Consider the following 13,088-nt stretch of genomic DNA (forward strand, 5'->3'; position numbering starts at 1 on the left):
AGCACCACTTCTGGCTGTTTTCTATATATGTGGTCCTGGGGAATCAAATCCAGGACTTCATGTATACGAGGCAAGCTCTTTTGCCACTAGGCCATATCCCCAGCCCATAGAGTGCACAGCTTTGGGGGTGGAGCTTGGTAAACATCCCTGGGACTCTACTGGCACAGCCCTGGCTAACCTAACTGGGAGGAGCTCGGATTCACCTCCCTGGCATCCCAAATGGAGATGGACTGGCTTCATGTTAGGGATGGTCCAGGGAGCAACGGGGAAGGGTCCCTGAGTAGACAATTCCGAGGTCTGAGAAATCACAGCCAACTCACTAGTTTACATGGGAACTGTTGAAGGTTCATTGGGCCCAAGAGGGGCCAGTGATTCCAACAAGTTCATCGGATAGGTGAGAAAACGGACATCTTGAGGACTGAAGAGACTGCCTCAAGACGCGTGGGAACAGGGTGACTGCAGCAATCCGTCAGAGGTGTGTGTGTGTGTGTGTGTGTGTGTGTGTGTGTGTGTGTGTGTGTGTGTGTGTGTGTGTGTGTGTGTGTGTGTACTGGGGCTTGAACTCAGGGCCTAGGTACTACTGTCCATAAGCTTTTTTTGCTCAAGGCTAGTGCTCTCCCATTTGAACAGCAGCTCTACTTTTTAGTTTTCAATTGGAGATAGGAGTCTCACAGATTTACCTGCCCAGACCGGCTTTGAACTGAGATGGTCAGCTCTCAGCTCCTGCGGAGCAAGGATTACAGGCGCGAGCCACTGGTGCCTGGCTCTGCTCACAACCTCCTTGGACCTCTGCAGCCGTGTGTGGCTGGGTGACAGACCGTTCCTGTCGGCCGGCCTGCATGCCCTTTGGGCCCCGTGTCCGCCCCCCCCCCCCGCTCGGGAGGAGGGAGCCTCTGTGTGGCCATCGAGTCCCCCGCATGCGCCTTGATGCCAACCGCTCTCCTCACCTTTCAGCTTCTCCTCCGTGTCGCTGTCAGATTCACTGTTCTCATCTGTCACTAAGCCAAAAGGACAAAGAAGAGGCAAATGTGAGTTCTTGCAGCGCAAGCATCCAAACTCCCTAGTTCAGAGGGGATACTTTGTCGTCTGTTTAAATGTAATGGACAAACTGTTCAGTGGAATGGATATCTAGGCAAGATGGCTCCTTTATCAAATATTACAGGAAGACATCGGCCCTTTGCGAGTCCAAACCATGGGCAGGCCAGGGCAGGACTTGAAGGGGCCACAGAGCCTGAGCGTCTGGCCTTGACCATGTTGTCTAGAAAGGATGTGCTCCGGTGCTGGAGCGAGGAGGGGTGGCAGCCCCCCCGGGGCTTCTACCTTTTCCTGAGTTGCTCTCCGTGGACTGGGACAGCCTCTTCACCCGTTTCTTTCCTCTCCGGGCCTCATAGATGGCATTGATTCGCAACACCAGCTGTTAGACAAGAGCAGAAGAGAAGCCCACGTCAGAGGCCCGTCCCCACTACGCCCCTTCTCTCCCAGGATGGTGCAGATCCCGGGAAGGGGGCGAGAGGAGGCGCTGCTCACTGGCTCGGGAATCTTCTATGCACTCTCTTCTGCCTCGCTGCGGAGCAGCGGCTGGGGTGTAAAAATGCTACCATGCCCGGCTGCAGCCCGCAGGCTCTCCCTCTGGTACTGCTGTCACTGCGGCTCAGGAAGCAGAAAAGGAAAAGACAGAAAAAAAAAAAAAAAAGAGAGTTCCCAAGCAGGGCCCCTTTTGTAGAAAGCATTCCAGAGAATGTCTGAGCCACCCTGGGTGGATGGGAGCCAGGACTGGAGTGGCGGCAGCGTAGCCGTGGCTGACACAAGAGCCGCGCTGCTGTGCTCAGGACAGGAACAGGACGGGTGTGCTGGGTCGGTCTGGCATGTGACAGCTCAGAAGGCCTTCTTCTACCCTTCATCACTGCCAGAGCCCATTGCACCTGCCCCAGGGTCTCCCGACCAGCCAAGCTGCTTGCTTACGTGAAGGCAGACATGCTTCAAAGGCAATGCTTTGCTTTGCTTTTCCCTCCCTCCCTCCCTCCCTCCCTCCCTCCCTCCCTCCCTCCCTCCCTTCCGTGTTGGTTCTGGGGCTTTAACAGAGGGCCTGGTGCTCTGCTGAGCATTTTCACTCCAGCCTAGTATTTTGCCACTTGAGCCACAGCTCCACTTATATATAGGTTTTTGGTACTTAACTAGCGATAAGAGTCTCATGAACTTTCCTGCTCAAGGTCTCTGCCTCCTGAGTAGCTAGGATTACAGGGGTGAGCCACCAGCGCCCAGGCTCAGTCTAGCTTTTTGCTGGGATCTCCTGGACTTTTCTCCCCAGGGTGTCTTTGAATTTTAGTCTCCTGAGTGTTCATGGCAGCAAGTATATGGGAGGATCGCAGTCCATGCAGACCCGGGCCAAGAGTGAGAGCCTATCTCAAAAATAACCAGGGTGAGCTAGGCCCTCGTGGCTCACACCTGTAATCCTACCTACACAGAAGACGGAGAGCTGAGGACCGTGGCGTGAAGCCAGCCCAGCAGGAAAGTCTGTGAGGCTCTTTATCTCCAATCAATCACCCAAAAGCCAGAAGTGGAGCTGTAGCTCCAGTGCTAGAGCGCTAGCCTTGAGCAAAAAAAAAAAATGCCAAGGGACAGTGGCCAGGCCCTAAGTTCAAGCCCAAAGGTTAAGGACTGGAAGTGTAACTCAAGTCCTAACAAGCACAAAGCCCTGAGTCTAAACCCAGTATAGCCGAGAGAGAGAGAGAGAGAGAGAGAGAGAGAGAGAGAGAGAGAGACAGAGAGAGAGAGAGAGAGAAGGAGAGGGAGAGAGAGAGAGAGAGAGAGAGAGAGAGAGAGAGAGAGAGAGAGAGAGAACGAACCCTGGCGCTGCAGGGCTCAAAGTGAGTAAAAGGTCACACGGAAGGACTGACAGCTAAGCCACTGGCCACGTTTGACCTTGCCGGGAAGCGTGTTCCAGAAAGTGCGGCGTGGAGCCCAGGCCGGCACCTGCCTGTGCAGCGGGCACTGGTGGGTCTCGGGAGAGGGGTGACGTGGGGGCGGGGGGAGGTCCGCCTGAGGACAGGAGGGAAGGAACTGGCCGCGTTGCGGATGGGCACTGCGCACACTGGCACACGAGGCGCAGCGGGAGCGGTGAGAAGCGGGAGCGACTGCTGCGGGTGGCGTGGTGGCCCAGGACCAACGGAGCAGAGGCGGCCTGCTGGCCTCCCGTGAGCGGCACAGGGGAGGGGAGGGGAGGGGAGGGGAGGACAGCTGCAGAGGGGTAAGGGGCGTGGTCGGCTGCAAGTGCTACCTTGGGGATCTTCCTCTTCTTCCTGCCGTTCTGTGGGTCTCCCAGGTTAAAGAAGGTGTCGTCGGGGCTGCTGGGCGTGGAGGGGGGGCTGGTTTTGGAAGGGGACCCAGTTCCATCCCGACTCAGCTTCCTTGTGTCCAGGAGCTTGAAATTCCTCCTCTCGGAATTTTGCCGGAAAAAAGTAGGTTTGGACAATGTCTGCTATGTGAGGAAGAGAAGAACAGGAGAGTGAAAAAGTCCCGGCAAAGGGGGCCTGGGCAGGAGGTCACGGGCCTGAGAGGGTGAGGCCGGGTGAGGGGGATGGAAGAGGGTGGGTACGGGCTCCTGGGGTACACGGCATCTGTCCCCTCTAAGCTCAACAGACACTGCCTCTTCCATGGTGGAAAGCTTGTGTGATAAATGATGTAAACCCAAGCCAGTCTCTCTTCAGACAGGTGGCCAGCCACCCCGCTCCCTCTCCTGGCTTTAGAGGCGACGCTTCCTGACAGCCAAGGCCCAGCTGCTGGGAGTTACAGGACGCCAGGCCCGCCTGGGCCCCTGGGCTGGCTCCCCGTGTTAACGGCTGCTATCCTTCCAGGCGCCTCAAAATCCTATTTCTTTTTTCTTTCTGATGGCAGTTCTGGAGTTGAACTCGGGGCCTGGGCGCTGTCCCTGGGTTTCTTCTTTTGCTCAGGGCTAGCGCTCTACCACTTGAGCCAGAGCTCTACTTCTGACTCTTTTTGACTAGTTTACTGAAGATGAGATCCTCACAGACTTTCCTGCCTGGGCTGGCTTCAAACTGTGATTCTCAAATCTCAGCCTCCTGAGTAGCTAGGATTACAGGCGTGAGTCACCAGGACTCAGTACACACACACACACACACACACACACACACACACACACACACACACACACACGTATCGATATATACACACATAGGTATGTATATATACATATGTATGTATATATATTTTTTTCTTTTTTTTTTTTTGCCAGTCCTGGGGCTTGAACTCAGGACCTGAGCACTGTCCCTGGCTTCTTTTTGCTCAAGGCTAGCACTCTACCACTTGAGCCACAGCGCCACTTCTGGCTTTTTCTATATATGTGGTGCTGAGGAATTGAACCCAGGGCTTCATGTATGCGAGGCAAGCACTCTACCACTAGGCCATATTCCAAGCCCCACAAATTATTTTTTGTATAAGCGAACTCATTAATCTCTTCCCTTGTAGTTCATTAATGTCCACTTAGAGGTATGATATTTATTTTTATTTTCTCCTGAATTTCTTTGATTTGTTTTGAATACATTTACTTCATCAATCCATTAGTTACTTAAAAAAAATTTTTTTTTGTCAGTTTTGGAGCTTGAACTCTGGGCCTGGGCACTGTTTCCGAACTCTTCGACTCAAGGCTAGAGTGCTACCATTTAAGCCACAGCTCCACAGCATCACTTCTGGTTTTCTAGTGGTTAACTGGAGATCCGAGTCTCACGGACTCTGCTGCCCAGTCTAGCTTTGAACTGCAGTCCTCAGATCTCAGCCTCCTGAGTAGCTAGGATGATAAGGAGTGAGCCACCAGCGCCCAGCTAGCAGCAGCCTAACTCCATCTGCAGTGAAATACAAGGAAATGCTCTAATTCTTTTCACCACATTGAAACCTGCCAAACCACTGGCAACCGGCAATCATTTGCTTTCATCAGAGACTTAGACTGCACTAGTGTTTGCTTAAAGGAGATTTGACTTATGAAAAGATGTGAGAGGAAAGAAAAAAAAAAAAAGAGGCAGAATCAAAACATGGCACACAACTTCCGATGACTGCCAAGCCGTCTGTGGGCTGCTTGGCCCCGTGTCTCAGGCTGGAGATCGGGGCTCCAGGCATGTCCCAGAGCGCCCAAAGAAGCTGCCACATACCCAGGCATTGTTCGTGAAGGGGTGGGATTTCTTGGCTCCTTGATAAAACAGGAGGAGCAAGCGCGCTATGGGATAGCAAATTACCACTTGGTCTACATTACAGCCTGAGGTCAGACCTCGTTGAGAAAGAGCAAATCCATCCGAGCAGACTCTTTACGGCTCAGAGAGAGAACTTCAAGACAGACCTCGTGAGAGCCAGGCACCAGTGGCTCATGCTTATAATCCTTGCTGCTCAGAGGCCAAGATCTGAGAGCTGTGGTTTGATGCCAGCCTGGGCAGACAGATCCTTCAGATTCTTATGCCCCGTTAATCAGCTAAAAGCCAGAAATAGAGGCGTGGCTCAAGTAGTAGTGCACCACTCTTGAGCATAAAAGATGTGAGCTGCAAGAGGCCCTGAGTTCAAGCTCCAGTACTAGCATAAAAGTAGAAAAAAAGAAAAAGGGAAGAAGTTAACTCGTCTTCGTAGGTGCGTGGTCTTGGGGCTTGAGCGTAGGGCCGGGCGCTGTCCTTGAACCTGTTCTCTCAGGCTAGTCTACGGCTTGAACTACAGCGCCACTTCCGGCTTTTCATGATTCCTTGGAGAAGAGTCTTATGGATGTCCCTGCCGGGGCTGGCTTTGAGCCACAGTTCTCAGATCTCAGCCCCCTGAGTAGCTAGAATCACAGACACAAGCCTCTAGCACCTGGCTCACCAACTCTTCTTGTCTGAATAGGGTCAATGTATAAACAACAACAACAAAAGAGTATTTAAGACCAGCCCCATTTCCTTTATCTCATAGCTCCTGTCATATTCCCTGGGCCAGACTGGGTAATAGAGTCATGGTGGAGAGAGAGTAGCGAGAGAGGACATAGGTTCCATCTCAGGAGCGGAAGAGTCGGTTCACAAGCTCAGCATCCATGCCCGCCACCCCTACCTGCTCCCGTCTGAGCAGATTCTGTCCAACTCGCCCCCCCCCCACCCGCACCACACAAATCAACCCCCCAAGATGGCTGGCAGGGGAGGTGGATACAGAAAGCCTGTTCCAGCTACGTGGAAGGTCCCAGCTGCGGCCCAGCTGTGGCAGATGTTCAATGAATATTTGATGAGCCGAATGGAGGAAGTGGTGAAGTCTGCAGCTGTCCCCCGGAACCCGAGCGCAACCAGACACCCAGATGTGGGAGAGCAGAGCTGTCCTGCCAACGCAGGGCCTGGACAGTAACTCGCAGAGGCCCAGACAGCCCGCAAGAGTCAGTGGCAACCACACAGATGCCTCGGCCACAGAGCCCCCCCTTCCCCCCCACTTGCAGGACAGCCACCTCTCTGCGGCAGGCTTGGGGTGGCAGCATCTCTGACTGGGTTGGACTGTTCTCGAAGCAGAGGCACTAGCACAAGTCTTTCCCATAAGCCACTGCACTGTTCCCACAAGGGGACAAAGGGGGCTACTATCCAAGCCTCCTGTGGCAGGTCTGGGTCCCGTGCTGCCGAGCCTTGCGGACACCCAGGCATTTTGGCTTGGGTTGGTACCCAGTCTCTCCCACCCCTCTATCTATTGTTCTCTCTTGGGTGCCAATATCAGGGCTTGCGTTCAGTGCCTGGGCTCTGTCCCTTGCTTTGTTTGCTAAAGGTTGGTGCTCTACCACTTAAGCCACAGCTTCACTTTCAGATTTTTGGTGCTTAATTGGAGTTACAGAGTCTCACAGACTTTCCTGCACAGGCTGGCTTTTTTTTTTTTTTTTTGGCCAGTCCTGGGCCTTGGACTCAGGGCCTGAGCACTGTCCCTGGCTTCTGTTTGCTCAAGGCTAGCACTCTGCCACTTGAGCCACAGCGCCACTTCTGGCCGTTTTCTGTATATGTGGTGCTGGGGAATCGAACCTAGGGCCTCGTGTATCCGAGGCAGGCACTCTTGCCACTAGGCTATATCCCCAGCCCCACAGGCTGGCTTTGAACTGGGATCCTCGGATCTCATCCACCAAAGTCCCTAGGATTCTAGATGTACATCACCAGCACGGGGCTCACACCTGTATTCTTAGCTACTTGGGCGACTGAGGTTGGGAGGATGATGGTTTGAGGACAGACAAGGCCAAAGCTCCATGGTATTTTAGAAGGCTTGGTTGAGCAGGCAGGGGGCAGGAAAAGTAGAGGGGAAGACCAGTCAGGTAGAGAATGAACTGCATCAGGAGGCTGGTGTCCACTGCAGTGGGGAGGCCCCCCCTCTGAGTCCCCCCCCCCGTCCCTGGAGGCTCTTACCTTGGTAGGCGTGTCTGGGATGGAAGAGGTGGGAGGCGCAGGGAAGGTGAGGACACACTTCTTGCCCAGGCAGCGGCCATGTAGCTCAATGTCTTCATACGGGTTCTCCTTCATTGGTGGATCTGTGGCCACAGACATGGGGTAAGGGACTTGGGAAGTCTCCTTACACAGGACTGGAGGCCGCCATCTTGGCCTCTTTTGTGCTAGTTCCAATAGGATGTCTACTGTTTGGCTAGACACTGGTCTTTCTCTTGGCAACGGACCATGATTTCCATTGGGGCAACTGTCTCCCTATTTGGAGGCACACCAAATGAACCCCACTTCTGGTCCCTGGGCTTTGGCTCCTGTGAGGAGATCCAGGCCTCAGTGATGGGGTTCGGGAAAGACTGTTGTCCTGGGACCCATGCCGGCCCTGCCATAGCTGCTGAGAATGGAGCGAACCAGGAGGCAAGGAATGGAGGACAAAGCTGGGTGCAGGTGGCTCACGCCTGAAATCCTAGCTAGTCAGGAGGCTGAGATCGGAGGATCATGATCCCAAACCAGCCCGGGCTTCTACGCAGGCATGTGGACCTCTTACCTAGGATGTCCTCATAGACGTTCTCCTCAGAGAAAGTGCGTGTGAGCCCCAGCTTGGTCTGGGCGTACCAGTCCACCCTGCTTTCGGAGGACGTCTGTAGCAAGTCTTCAAACTCATAGGACTTCCTGGGTGGGCAACAGGGGAAGCAACAGAGAACTTGAATCCATTTCGGGTGGGTCAGAGCACATAGATTCTTTGAGGTGAAAGTTCAGGAAGCCGGTTGTTACAGGTGGTTCACGCCTGTAATCCTGGCTACTCAGGAGGCTGAGATCTGAGGACTGTGGTTCAAAGCCAGTCTGTGAGACTCTCATTTCCAATTAACCACCAAAAATAAAGTTGACAGTGGTAGAGTGCCATCTTTGAGAAATGAGAAAGAGAGAGAGCGAGAGCACCCAGGCCCTGAGTTCAAGTCCTAGCACGCGCACACACACACACACACACACACACACACACACACACACACTCCAGTAAATAAAGTCAATTTTGTAAAAGATATGAATATTCATCAATAAAAACATGGCTTATTTTTAAGTTTTGTTATTTTGAGGCCAGATCTACCTCTATATTTCAGGCTGGCCTCAAACTCACTATCATCCGGCCTCCCTAGTATCAGGATTAGAGGCACATACTGCTATGCCTGGTGTAATATTTGTGGCTTTTGCTTTCAAGAATGTATACCGTCATGCTAAATGAAAAGGGTAATGTATATTTATAGAATATAACCCCAACTTTGTAAACAAACCTATCTCTAGAAAATAAAAACAAGAAACAGAAGCGAAACAGGGAGCTGCCATCTCAGGACTGAGGGGGGTAGTTAGTGGTTTCCTCCCTCCTCCCTCCCCTCCCCTCTCCCCTCCCTCTCCCCTTCTCCCCTTCGCCTCCCCTCCCCTCCCTTTTCTTTCTTTGTGTGCCAGCACTAAGGCTTGAACTCAGGGCCTGGGCACAGTGCCCCTTAGCTTTTTGCAAGGTTGCCACTGAATCACTTGAACCACAGATCTACCTCCAGCCCTTTTGTGATTCACTGGAGATAAAAATCTCATGGGCTTTTCTGCCCTGGCTGGCTTTGAACTGCAATCCTCCTATCGCAGCTCTCTGAGTAGCTAGGGTTCCAGGCGTGCGCCACCAGTGTCAAGCCTAAGCCTGAGAAGTTCCTCTGCTTCTCCTGAAGCAGAGAACATGGCGGACTCCAGAGGGAGGTCCTATAATGGAGCGTGTATCCTCTGTGTCCCCCTCTCCGGCCTTTTCCTTCCCTTTCTCCTGGCCCTTCTCCAAAGCAGCTACAACTTTCCTCCAGGCTGAGGCCCACCAGCCCTGGCCCACGCTCCATCTCCAAGCGGATCTGTCAGGAATGTGCACAGAACTCTTGGCTCGGTGGAATCTGGGCGAATGTGCTTGTCTGCCTGGGACAGGGCACATCCCACACCGGGCCTCCCTCAGGCCTTTCCCTCCTCCTCCTGGTCTGGGGTCCAGATGGTCACAGTTTTCCGGTGGCTTGAAGTCACGGCTCTTCTCAAGTCCTTTGTTCACATGTGCTAGGCAGTAAATCACTCTGACTACCTAGAAATGCATAGTGTCTGTCTCCTCATCCGCACCCCGGGTCCTCGCACTGCCTTTCTAGTGGTTCTGGGATTAAAATACATCTGGGTGGCCTCTTTACAGGCCCTTTTATCAAAGATGAAAGTCCTGATGTGTGAAAAAAGAAAAAGCCATGTTCTTCTAAGTTTGTCCAAAGTGTTGGGCATGGTAGCATATGCGTGTAACTCCCGCTATGGAGGGAGCGTGAGTAAATTGCGGTCCAAGGCTCCAGGAACAAAAGGGAGAAAGCTTCTCTATGAAACATAGTAAAAGGACTAGGGGTGTGGCTCCAGAGGCAGCCCTCAATCCAACCCCCCACTAAAAGAACAAGAAATAGTAGTGGTGGCTGTTAACAGCACCATGAATTAACTATGCAGCAACTGCTTTATGTGGAACACAGCTGTGTGGCGGTGCTACGCTCGGCTATCAGGCGGGACGGCAGGGATCCCGCTCTTGAGAAAGACAGCGAGTCACCAGCACACATTACACACCGTGGGAAAAGGCCCAGCTAGTGCAGTGAGATCAAGGAGGACTGAGGTTAGGTTAGGGATCCTGTAGAGAAGGCCTGGAAAGAAAGTCACCAAGGCCTCAGGACCAAAAGGCTCAACCAAGTCAGTACTCACACCTATAATCCTAGCCACTAAAAAGGCTGAGATGTGAGGATCACAGTTCGAAGCCAGCCTAGGTAGGAATGTCTATGAGACTCTCGTCGCCAATTAACTACCAAAAGGCCAGAAGTGGAGCTATGGCTCAAGTGGTAGAGGACAAGCCTTGAGCAAAAAAGCTAAGGGACAGTACACAGGCCCTGAGTTCAAGTCCCAGGACTGGCACAAAAGGAAAAGGCTGTATCTAAGAAAAAAGAAAGATGGAGGGTGAATAATTTCCAAATTCAGTGAACTATGATGTAGAAAGATGACATAAGGAAGCTCACCTCAGCAAAAGCTGCTGCTCAACAGAGGGTCGTTGGGACAGGAGAAGAGAAGGCGACAGGTTATTTTGAGCAGAACACAATATACGCACGGCTGAAATACCACAGTGAAACCCCTAGGTGCAATTAATATACACTAAAAAAAAGCACAGGAAAGTAAAAGCAGCTCAGATGGTGGCGACCCTAGCGGTTGGGGAAGGGCTAAGAAGAGGTGGACGAGGGTGATGGCCTCCCCATAAAATACAACAATTAAACCCGCTGACATTGCTTTAAGAAGGTAGTGGAACAGGGGAGAGTGATAGGGTGAGATTGATTGGGGTATATTGCACACATGCACAAAAATGTCATAATAACTCCTCCTCCCTTGTACAACTAAGGTGTACTTTTTTTTTGGCCAGTCCCGGGGCTTGAGCTCAGGGCCTGGGCACTGTCCTTGAGCTTCTTTGGTTCAAGGCTAGCACTCTACCACTGGAGACATAGCGCCACTTCCAGCCTTTTCTGTTAATATGGTATTGAGGAATTGAACCTAGGGCTTCATTCATGCTAGGTAAGCACTCTACCACTAAGTCACATTCCCAGCCCTATTTTTTTTTAAGTGTTGGGCCAGGCTCATGCCTGTAATCCCAGCTACTCAGGAGGCTTTGCTCTGAGGATCACAGTTTAAAGCTTGGGCAGGAAAGTCAGTGAGACTCTTATCTCTAATTAACCACCAAAAAGCTGGAAGTAGAGCTATGGCTCAAGTGGTAGAACAACAGCCTTGAGAAGAAAAAAAAAAAAAAAGCTCAGGTACAGTGCCCAGGCACTGAGTTCAAGCCCCAGGCTTAGCACAAAAAAGAAATCAAGGGAAAAAGCAAAAACAAAAATAAAACTAACATTTTCTATAACTGAGGGTGTGAATCCACACAGTGCTGGGGGCACTGACCAAAAGAAGCTGAATGATGTCTCCAAGACTCACAGCCCATCTGTGGAACTGAAAGCCCTGCCAACCTCCATCCATAATCATCTTCCTTCTGCCTGGGCGTGGCTTCCCTGAGTCCTGGCTGAGCCCCACTGCCTTTTAATTTTTTCCTTAAGAGGCAGGATCAGAATAAAAAGCATACTATATATATATATATATTTTTTTTTTATAAAGTGAACATCTTGCCCTAATCATCTTCATGGTAGTATTTTAAACAAAATGCCAAATCTAAAGCCAAAATTCTTAAAACACAGCTGATGCAGTCATATGCAAACTTAGCCAAGAAAAATTCCATTTGGGGGCTGAAACTAAGTAACTGTAGCTGGTTATAAAGAAAATGCTAGAAGATCGAGACCAGTCGATAGTGGCTAAGGGAAAAAGGTAAGACTGGAAAGGACCAATGCGCCTCAAGGCAAGGAAGGGCCCGCCCGGAACACACAAGTCACCACTGAGTCAGGCTGCTGAGCCTTTGCAAGGAGTTAGAACTGGAAACAGGAGGGCTGATTAAGATGGTAGCTCATCAGATTTGGGCTTGAGTTTTAAAAGGAGAAGGACTTAGCTGGGTCTTTGGTGGCTCATGCCTGTAATCCTAGCTACTTGGAGGTTGACATCTGAGGATTGTGGTTCAAAGCCAACCTGAACAGGAAAGACCATGAGACTCTTAATCTCCAATAAACTATGGGGGCAAAAAAATCCACAAGTGAAGCTGTGGCTCAAATGGTAAAGTGCTAGTCTTGAGCAAGAGAGAAGTTCAGGACAGCTCCCAGGCCCTGAGTTCAAACCCCAGTACGTGCACACACACACACACACACACACACACACACACACACACACACACTCACAGTAGGACTTGCCAAGGGAGATGGAGACAGAAGCGTCTGGTCTAGTGGACAAGGAAAGACAATGCTTCAACAGTTGTTTTTAAATACCAGGAGAGAGCAATTGCGAAAATGACAGAGAAGGCTGTGTGTGTGGCTCATACCTATAATCCCAGATACTTTGGAAGCCAAAGTCGAAGGCCAGCCAAGGTAAAAAAAAGTTAGTGAGATCCCATCTGAACAAATAAGCCAGACATGGTTGTTCACATCGCTAATCACAACTATGTGGAAGGATGCAGACAGGAAGGTCACACTCTTGGCTGTCCTGGGCAGTCATACAAGACTCTCCCCGTAAAAGAACTAAGACTGAGGGCATGGCTCAGGCTTGAACAGCACCCACCTGGTAAGCTCTGAGGCCCTAAATTCAAACCCCAATAACACCAGAAAAGAAAAAAAAATGGCAGAGAAGTGGCAGCGGGATTTACCAAGACAGAGGCGGTGGGGGCTGGGGATATAGCCTAGTGGCAAGAGTGCCTGCCTCGTATACACGAGGCCCTAGGTTCGATTCCCCAGCACCACATATACAGAAAACGGCCAGAAGCGGCGCTGTGGCTCAAGTGGCAGAGTGCTAGCCTTGAGCGGGAAGAAGCCAGGGACAGTGCTCAGGCCCTGAGTCCAAGGCCCAGGACTGGCCAAAAAAAAAAAAAAAAAAAAAAAAGACAGAGGCGGTGGGATGCGTGGGGCAAGAGCAGCTTCAGGATGAGCGCGGCGAGTCGGGAAGAGCTGGAGGAGAGGAGGAAAGGAAGCAGACAGGGCAGCTTGCGAGAAATCTGCTCCAAATCCG

The 13,088-nt window shown here is 51.6% G+C and overlaps 1 protein-coding gene across 5 annotated transcripts in view; it reads right to left on the reverse strand.

The window, feature by feature from the left end:
* Positions 1 to 13,088, reverse strand: part of Dennd2a (DENN domain containing 2A) — a 71,114-nt gene that overhangs the window by 26,862 nt on the left and 31,164 nt on the right. For 4 of the 5 annotated variants that reach the window (XR_007210134.1, XM_048340340.1, XM_048340338.1 and 1 more), the window contains 5 exons: positions 7,966 to 8,090; positions 7,389 to 7,510; positions 3,278 to 3,478; positions 1,321 to 1,414; positions 948 to 998 (listed from right to left, as the gene is read on the reverse strand). Coding sequence is in view for 4 of the 5 variants with exons in the window: in XM_048340340.1 (XP_048196297.1) it covers positions 948 to 998; positions 1,321 to 1,414; positions 3,278 to 3,478; positions 7,389 to 7,510; positions 7,966 to 8,090 (593 nt within the window). In the remaining variant the exon portion in view is untranslated. The remainder of the gene's footprint in view (positions 1 to 947; positions 999 to 1,320; positions 1,415 to 3,277; positions 3,479 to 7,388; positions 7,511 to 7,965; positions 8,091 to 13,088) is intronic. The other variant, XM_048340339.1, reaches the window with a different exon arrangement.

Source organism: Perognathus longimembris, chromosome 2, assembly GCF_023159225.1.
Source record: "Perognathus longimembris pacificus isolate PPM17 chromosome 2, ASM2315922v1, whole genome shotgun sequence".
NCBI lineage: Eukaryota > Metazoa > Chordata > Mammalia > Rodentia > Heteromyidae > Perognathus > Perognathus longimembris.